This window comes from Podarcis muralis, chromosome 11 (assembly GCF_964188315.1).
Source record: "Podarcis muralis chromosome 11, rPodMur119.hap1.1, whole genome shotgun sequence".
NCBI classification, from domain to species: Eukaryota; Metazoa; Chordata; class Lepidosauria; order Squamata; family Lacertidae; genus Podarcis; species Podarcis muralis.
In genome coordinates this window covers 6,282,398-6,291,568 of record NC_135665.1, presented here as the reverse complement: position 1 = coordinate 6,291,568, position 9,171 = coordinate 6,282,398, and the positions used below count along the sequence as shown (strand labels likewise).

The window sequence follows — 9,171 nt, the reverse complement described above, 5'->3', positions numbered from 1 at the left end:
ATTGCTATAGTATATACGACTTCCCTCTTTCATTCCCAGGCATCTGAATGTGACTTCTTTTGGTAAAGCACGAGATTGCTACTCTCAGGGTTATGGGTTCAAGCAAAAGATTCCTGCATTGCGGGGGGTTGGACTAGATGACCCTCACGGTCCCTTCAAACTCACAATTCTGTGATTCTGTGATATCTGTGTAGTAGAAAATCCTGGCACCTGTTCCAGTCAATTCATAATGTGTGCTAATCATTGACCCTACTGGGACTCAACCTTGTCATCATCATCATCATCATTATTATTATTATTATTATTATTATTATTATTATTATTATTATTTTATACCCCGCCCATCTGGCTGAGTTTCCCCAGCCACTCTGGGCGGCTCCCAATCGAGTGTTAAAAACAATACAGCATTAAATATTAGAAACTTCCCTAAACAGGGCTGCCTTCAGATGTCTTTTAAAAATAAGATACAGTGGTACCTCGCAAGACGAATGCCTCGCAAGACGGAAAACTCGCAAGACGAAAGGGTTTTTGGTTTTTTTAGTTGCTTCGCAAGACGATTTTCCCTATGGGCTTGCTTCGCAAGACGGAAACGTCTTGCAAGTTTGTTTCCTTTCTCTTAAAACCGTTAATACAGTTGCGACTTGACTTCGAGGAGCAACTCATAGCACGCGGTGTGGTAGCCTTTTTTGAGGTTTTTGAAGACTTTGGTGATTTTTGAAGCTTTTCCAAAACTTTTCCGAAACCGTGCTTCGCAAGACGAAAAGAATCGCAAGACGAAAAAACACGCGGAACGAATTAATTTCGTCTTGCGAGGCACCAGTGTAGTTGCTTATTTCCTTGACATCTGATGGGAGGGCATTCCACAGGACAGGTGCCACTACCAAGAAGGCCCTCTGTCTGGTTTCCTGTAACCTCACTTCTCACAATGAGGGAACCACCAGAAGGCCCTTGGAGCTGGACCTCAGCGTCCGGCAGAACGATGGGGGTGGAGACGCTCCTTCAGGTATACTGGACCGATGCCGTTTAGGGCTTTAAAGGACAGCACCAACACTGCTAGTGTGCCCTGGAACAAACCCAACAGTTTCCCCGAAGAGAAAAATCTGTAGTGGTAGGCAAGCTTTCAGAGAAGCTTGTCTATTGTCCTGTTGTAATCCACATTGCAACTTGGAAATCACAGTTGCAAGCTGTGACTGGTATGAAAATTGATTAAGCTTTGTATTATGTGTGCAATATATTAAGCATGGTTGTTGTAAATATACAGGCCAGGATCCAAAGCTCCGCACCTGGTGTTTCACCTGCAGGCCAAGCCTTTTCACTGACAGTTGTGCCACCTCAAAAGGCACAAAGGGCTGAAGGAAAAATGGCCGTGTCCTTCTACAAAGGGGATAAAATTTGGCTGGCATAACAGCGAGCCATTAACAATTTAGAATGGCCCAAGATATTCTGCTGCCTGAGATAAAGGACAAGATACAGCACCCTTCTCTCAACTGGATCCGCACCTGAATCTTCAGCAGTGGTGAGGAGACAGCACCCTCCACCATAAGACCAGCAGGCTAGCTTAGTGGACACAGGGCAAGCTGCAGGGCACACGGCTTTGTCCTTTAGCAGAAGGGAAGGCCAGAGGGGGCTCATAAGAAATGTGGTCAGGACAATGGCATCAATGCACCACCCCAGCATCTGGCGCCTGAGGCAGCTGCCTCACTCTGCCTAATGATAGGGCTGGCTGCATGGACAATCCAGAATTCAGACTGCTATGAACTTCAGCCCATGTACTGTACTGACAGTCACGGTAACCTTTTATAGGACTCAAAAACATGTTCATGCTAACAGCCTGGTTAGGAACATTGAAGTTGGTCTTAAAGTGTTCAGTTATTTGCAGGATCCAGCCTACAGGTGGGTGGGTCTTCACTGGCAACGATGCCACACACGGAAAGATTCTCTCCACATTTCTTTTTGTTTTGTTTTGTTAATAGGGTTCTCTTTTCGTACCCTCTGTTGAGAACTTAGCTAGTTAAAAATAATAAGAAAGACTGCTCTTGCATTGCATCCTCATGGCAATGCCTGAAAAGAACCGCTCCGTAGTGCCCAATATAACATGGGCATCATTAAGTCAGTGTAGACTTTAATCATACCACATTTTCCCTGTTTAGATAAGATCTCAGAATTATTAATTGTGGAAGTGAGCTGAATGCAAGAGCAAATACTGCTTTAGCAGAGGCTTAGAAACATAAGTGTTGGACATTGCAGCAGACACAAAAATCAGCAAGTGGGCATAATTAGATTATAAGCCTCCAGATCAGAAACGGTGTCATTTTTGCTAAGTATGAGGAGTGAGGCACTCTCATCAACTTCCAAGACTGCTGTTCAGTGCACAATTATGCGGAATGCCATGTATTTTACTCCTGAGTAAACATGCATAGCATTGACTTGCAAAATTGGTATATGAAGAAATCCTGACACAGGAGCGCACTGTGAATTGAACCACTTACGCTTATGAAGAATTTGATCTACAAACTGATATATTTATTATTAGGCATTTGAGGCAACCTATCACCTGTGACTTCTGGACTTTGGGCCTTTTTGGGACTGGGCCTATTGAGCTATAAAACACCCAGCTGACACGGTGCCTCTCAGGCTAGGAAACTGACACTTGCTGGCTGTATGGTGAAGAGATTTGTTACTGAGAACACCCCACCACCCAGTAACCTTTCTTGCTTAGCTGAGAAACACCTGCAGCAAAGACCAGCTCCTTGGCAAGGCCACGGGGGTTGCTGTGACTCTTTTCAGGACTGGACATTGAGCTATAAAACATCCCACTGGCGTGATGATGTGGTGAAGCAACCTTCAAAGGGTGGTGTGCCCTTTTTTGAGTTTAGATTTGTTGATTTTTTTAAAAAAATAGGCCAATATGTAAAAGTGTGAAGTTGCATGGAAAGTTAATTTTTTGTTGATGGAGATGCTAAGAAATGTTTCACATTCAAGTATGTGAGCTTGTTCTTGTGGATCCTGTCCCCTGCACCCACAGGGGAGAAAGGAGAGGACTGGGTGTTGCATGCTAGGCTTGTAGATCTGTGTTTATTCCCCCCCCCCCCACCGTAGGCTCTGGTTTTTGTAATGTGGAGTTAATGAGTGTTTTGTTGGCTAGCTGGCTGGCTGCAGTGCGACAGAGAAGTGGTTTCTGCTTTAGGGTGAGAACATGTTAGTGGAACCTGTTCTCTGTGTGAGAGAGGGAGGAGGAGTGTGTGCACCCTAGGGGTGTGTGTTTGTGTTTCTCTCTCTCTCTCTCTCTCTCTCTCTGTGTGTGTGTGTGTGTGTGTGTGTGTGTGTATGAGAGAGAGAGATAGGGGTGCCTTAATTGATGCCTTTTCTGTTTCTTGCTGCAGGGTTTGCTGGAGTTCCTAACACATATCCTGTGTGATTTATGGGTATTTTGTATGGTTTTGATTGATTTATTGTAGATTTCTTTTATATTAATGTGTTTTTCACTGCTTTGGGCGCCTTTTGCCCCAAAAGCGGTATATAAATAAGCCTGGGCATAGCATTCTCCTTCCACAAAGGGCACCTTATATGTCTATCTGAAGTTGAGTGTAATTTATTGCTAGGTTTAGTCATAAGAAAGGAGTTGTTACTGTGGCCAAATTAACAGTGGTAGGGCTGGACTCTTGGGCTGTATTTTTAAATGTACACACGGAACTGTCTTGCTGAAAGTGATTGGGCTTTAAAAAAAAAGCTGGGTACCTAGGTTCTTGCGCCTCCGTTCTATGGAACACTGTGGGCAGAATGCCACTACGTTGCATTTAGTAACTTAAATCCACAGCTCTTTTGCTTACACTGCGGGTTTTTTTTTTTTAACCCAAACAGGGATTTCGAGCCTATCCTATCAACAACAGTCTCTTTAAACTCATTACTGGTGGGTTAGCCGCTGCCTAAATTCCTCTTTATCCCGCGAACAAAACTTCCAATATGCCTGCAGAGATAGCGGGGACATCAGAGGTCAAACATGCCTTTGGTGTTCTCAAAAGTAGGGCAACGCTGGGCTCTATAGGGAGCTGGCAAAGAATGGGGTGGCCTTGTGTCGAGCGCTTTTATTTTTTTTATTATCACCTAGACAGATAGGCCTAAATTCAAAGGCCGTTGATCAGGTAAAAAAATAAATAAAAGAAATGTTTGACCAACTGTTAAAGTCTTGATATTGGCTAAATACACTTAAGATCTCAAAAAGTGACTCGTTACTCTTTCTGGCTACGTAGGTAAACACACGCGGAGAGCCTTCTGACAAATTAAAGATAAAACCGTTGTGAGAGGAGGCTCCATTTTTCTGAAGCCCTGGAGAGGAGTTGTTCGGAGGAAACTTTGATACAGATCGCTATGAACACGCCGCCCTCCAAGGCAACATCACGGTCCTCGTTCCTCCATTAGCTTAAACAGGGCAGCATCTCTCTGACTCCAGCTCCTGCCTGTCCTGTAGAAGGGATGCATTATTTATCTCTCTGTGTTATTTTCACAGATTTCTGGAGAGAGCGGGGCAAGGGAAAGGAATAATAATAATAAAAGAGAGAGAGCGAGAGAGAGCGCCTAGCCTATCCTCCCCCCCCCCCGTCTCTCTCAAAAGCCCACGTTACTTTGATTGACAGCTCAGCCTCTCCACTCTCCTTCTCCCCGACCTTCCCATTTTCCCTGCCTGTCTGCCTGCTCCGCCGCCTCCCATTGGCTCGCTCGGAGGGGTCCTGCAGCTCGGCGAGGAAGCCTTCCTAGCAAAGGCGCGGGGGGGGGGGGAGGAGAGTGAGAAGGGGGGAGGCGAGGCCTGCCAGCGCCGGCTTCCCATTGGCCCGATGTCACGGCCCCACGTTGGTTCCCGAGCAGGCGATTGGGCGCCCGCCCCTCCTCCCCCTCTCCGGGGGCGGGGCCGCGGGGCTGGTGAGCTCGAGGAGTGTGAAACCGCGTGTTAATGTAACCAGCGCGGGCGGATACTTGGTGTCCCGTTTATTGCGATCCCGCCGCCGCCGAGCTGGGCTGCGCGTCCCGCGGAGTTTCCTTCTCACGCGCCGAGCGGGTCTCCATGGAAGAGGAGAAAGCCTTGTGATTATTTGCGGCGGGACGACGAGGAGGGCGATCGCCTGCTCCGCCTGGATGTTTCTTCTTCGAGGGATCCTGGGGAGAACTTTGGCCCGGGATTGAGCGAGGCGGGCGGCCGTCGGGAGAGGAGAAGAGGCCGCGCAGGAAGGCCAGCGGGGATGCTGCCGCCGCCGCCGCCGCTCCGTCCTTTCCTGGCGGGGCACTAGCGCGGAGGCCGCTCGGCGCCGTCCGATGCGCGGCGGGCCTACGGAGGAGGCAGCCCGTCCCTTCCTTTGGGTCCCGATCGCGGCGCCTGGCTGCGGGGAGAGGAAGCGAGGCTGGTGGGGGCGGGCGGGCGGGGGGCGCTTTTCCCTTTGCCCCTCTCCGGGCGCGGCTGGACCCCCCGCTTCCTGAAGCCGCTTTGCTCGGCGCGCCCCATCCAGCGCCGCAACCCCCTTTCCTTCCCCGTGTCCCGTGCGCCTCGAGTCTCCCTCCCGGCGCCGGCAGCCGCGTGGCCTTTTGTAGCGGGACTCCCCGGCTGGGGCGAGCCAGCCCTTCCGTCGGACTTGGATTTTCGAGTTGCAGAGAGATCGCCGCCGCCGGGGAGTTTGGGGTCTTACAAGTGCACCGCGCAAGTTTGAAGAGGAGGTTTCTTGGCTGGGGGGCGAGGAAGGAGCCCCGTCGAAGGAGGAGCACCGGCGACCGCGACGAGAAGCGACCCCCTTGCCCGGCCAGGGCTCCCCTTCCCCGGTGACATTTCTCCCCCCCCCCCAAAGCTCACAACAAAGGAAGCGGCTGGAGCGAGGCGGCGTCGGCGGCGGGAGGATGGTGCAGTTGAGCCGCGAGGCCGAGTAGGGGCTCCCGGTCCCGCTCCTCTCCCTCCGGCTGCCTTCGGTGCGCTTCTCCCCTCGGGATTTAAACTTCGGCCATTCAGCTGCGAAGGAGCAAAGCAGCGGCAGCAGCAGCCCGAGTCATGTTTCCGCAGAGCCGGCATCCCGTAAGTGGCCCCCCCCTCTCCCCGATTGCCTGTCTCCCCCCCCCCCAGGGTCGCCCCCCGTCCGGGCAAAGTGCGTGCAAGGTCGCTTCCCCGCCTGCGAACTCTGCCCGTCCCGCCGGAGGAACTTGGCGGGCCCGCGCCTGGCTCGCTCGCTCGCTCCCTCGGCCCGCCGAGCAGCGCCGACTCCTTTGTTTATTCTGGGACTTGTTTGTCTACCAGCCGACAATGGCGGGGAGTGGGGGGGGGCTGCTGCTCTGGTCGATCTCCGCTTTCCAGCCCAACTGCGGGGCTAGATCAGAGAGACGGGCAGCCGGCGCTCCAAAGAAAAGCCTTGCCGGTGAAACCTAGACGCCCCCGAAGTGTCTCCTGAGATGATGGTTCCTGGAGACAGCATCTTGCCTCTGAGGAGCTCCCAGAGCATTTTGCAAAACTGTTTTGAAAAGAAGGAGCAGATGGGTCTTCTGTTCCCCAGTAAAACAGTTGAGCCCCCCAAGTTGTTGGACATTGCCATTCAAATGGTGTGTCATGTAATCGATTGGGGAGGGCCTTACCTGGACCCCCGATATATTCAAGTTGGCACCCTTGACCAGCAGATTTTTAAAAGGTAGGGAAGAAGCTTCAGGCAGGTGACCATGGAAATACCTGTGAATCTCCAAAAGGACATTTCTGTGCCAGGTAACTAACTTGTGGCCCTCCAGAGGTTGCTGGACGCCCGCTTGCCTAATCCCTGGGCTGATGGTGGGGCTTGGAGTCCAACAACACCTGCAAGGCCCAGTTTCCCCAGTGCTGCTTGAAGCCCCCCCCCCACACTTTTTAAGTGTCATGTGCCACTGTCTCCTTGGGTTGTGCTCTGTAGTTGGACTTTAGTTGTAGAGATGACTTTGCCTCTTATCTACACAGATTCCTCCTAACTCTTTGTTTTCTTGCTCTTCCTCCAGACGCCACACCAGGCTGCAGGACAGCCTTTTAAGTTCACCATCCCAGAATCTCTAGACCGAATCAAAGAGGAGTTCCAGTTCCTTCAAGCTCAGTATCACAGGTGGGTGCGGCCTGGTCCCTCCCTGTGCTCTGTAGGCCACGTCTCTTTTGGGGATTTCAAGCTGCTCCACAGCATGCTTGTTCAGTGGGGTGTGTTTTGCTTGCTCAAAATGTACTTTGTAGTTGTGCCCAGGTGGTGGCGTGTGGAGTCAGTTTAAGGCTGTCACTCACTTAAAAACAATGGTCAGAACACCCCCCCCCCCATTTTTTTTTTGCATAGGCTCTTCAGTTCAGGTGAACGTAACCCACCCTCCCCAGAATGTGCTTTCAGAACTACACAGGAACTGTCAATATTTGCTCTGGAAAGTTTTGAAAGAGACTGAGTTGACATTTGGTCAGCCAGTGTATTCTTGTCGTCATATTCCTGCATTCCACTCCTAAATGGTTGAAACATCGATTTAAACTTCTGTTGTTTGGGAAACAGAGTTACTTGGATACTAGGAACTTGTCACCACTGCTAGTAAAGGGTTCAATTTTTCCTGCCATGAGAAAATGGTGTTTGAACACTTACCCAGGCCGCTAATAATTTCATCATGTGCAAGTTTACTTAGAAGTAACTCCCACTAAGTGCAGTGAGACTCACTTCTTAGTAAATACGCAAAGCCAAAACAGAAGATATGGTATTGAAAGTGATATGGTATAAAAGTGAGGTAAGTCTACTGTATGCAAGTCCTAATGAAATCAGTAGGGCTTTTCCAAGCAAACATGTCCTAGACTTGGTTTGTTAGCGTACTATCTTAGTCTGTAACAAAATAAACACACACATACTGAGATCATGTTATTTAGCTTGAGGTTCATGTGTACACAGTTTTAACTCTTCTAACTCAAAAGATCAAGCCAATTCAGATAAGTAGTATTCTGAGACAGCAAAGTTTTAAGATAGTATGAGCTGATCAGGTATTCTAGCACGCCACTGCAATTACCCTTTGAGAGAGAGAGAAGCAGCAAAACAGTTTGAGTTTCTAAAGGATTTATCTTGATGGCCTGTAGACTTACATTTTGAATTAACACACTTTCATTGTAATCCCAAACATGGGAGAAGTAAATTTCCATTGGGGGTTCATTGCATGTTATCGAGTTTTATGCATGACAGTTTGATCCTGTGTATGCTTACTTCAGAGGAAATTCAGTGGTGTTCACTGGGGCTTGCTTACAAATAAGATTGCAGCTGGGTAGCCCAACCTCTCCACAGTAAATGTGCACAGAATCCTATTGTGGCTTTACTTTCAGCTGAAAGGCATCAACTACTGGTGTGGTTAAGCATACATGTGATGCCATAATCTCTTAATGGCATCACTTAAATCACACTATGGTCCACCTTATAGGAGAAAAGCATGCATGGGTTTTAACTGATGCTAATTTTGAGAAGGGCCGGTACCTAGCTATCATTTAGGTGCTATTTGATTATGCAAATTCATGCTGATTCATTTCTTGCTTAGTTTTTTAAACAGGTAACTTTATAGTGCAATACTAGGTGGAAATGTACTAATATTGAAGTAGTGTAGTATAAATAGTATATAATTTCAGATAGTTTTTGCTGTTTTAAAGTGATTGCCTAGAAAGAACATGTAAAGATGTAAACTGCTATAACTATTCTGAACTCTAGTGTTTTATCTTTGGGATAGATGTACTATCTTTCTGAATATTAACACTGGCAAGAAATCAGGAATTGTACTTCACTGCAGCCTCTAGCAATCATAGATCCCTATTGGAACCATGGCTTCTATACATCATCTGAGTAAATGTGTGTTTAATTTGTTCTGAGTTGATATTATGTACTCTGCATATTTGAGCTTGATCTTCCATATTAAAGCAGTATGCTACAGTTTCTCTGTATTTACACTGTGATATATTATGACAGCTCTCCAAACAACTTTCTTTTCAGAATGCAAGCAATGGCAAATACTTGAATTGACATACTTAAAAATACCTGTGTCGTGGTTGGTTTGTTTTTATTTCAAATATATATTATTCTCTTCCTAGCCTTAAGTTGGAATGTGAGAAGCTGGCAAGTGAAAAGACAGAAATGCAAAGGCACTACGTGATGGTAAATACAATACAATCTTGTCTCCTTATTTGTT

At 48.1% G+C, this 9,171-nt stretch overlaps 1 protein-coding gene across 2 annotated transcripts in view; it reads left to right on the top strand.

The window, feature by feature from the left end:
- The first annotated feature begins 4,932 nt into the window (after positions 1 to 4,932).
- The window catches only part of LOC114606788 (transducin-like enhancer protein 1), a 74,870-nt gene continuing 70,631 nt past the window's right edge, over positions 4,933 to 9,171 (top strand). For both annotated transcript variants that reach the window (XM_028749348.2, XM_028749347.2), the window contains exons 1-3: positions 4,933 to 6,052; positions 6,991 to 7,091; positions 9,074 to 9,137. In XM_028749348.2, the coding sequence (XP_028605181.2) occupies positions 6,029 to 6,052; positions 6,991 to 7,091; positions 9,074 to 9,137 (189 nt within the window). In that variant the 5' untranslated portion in view covers positions 4,933 to 6,028. The remainder of the gene's footprint in view (positions 6,053 to 6,990; positions 7,092 to 9,073; positions 9,138 to 9,171) is intronic.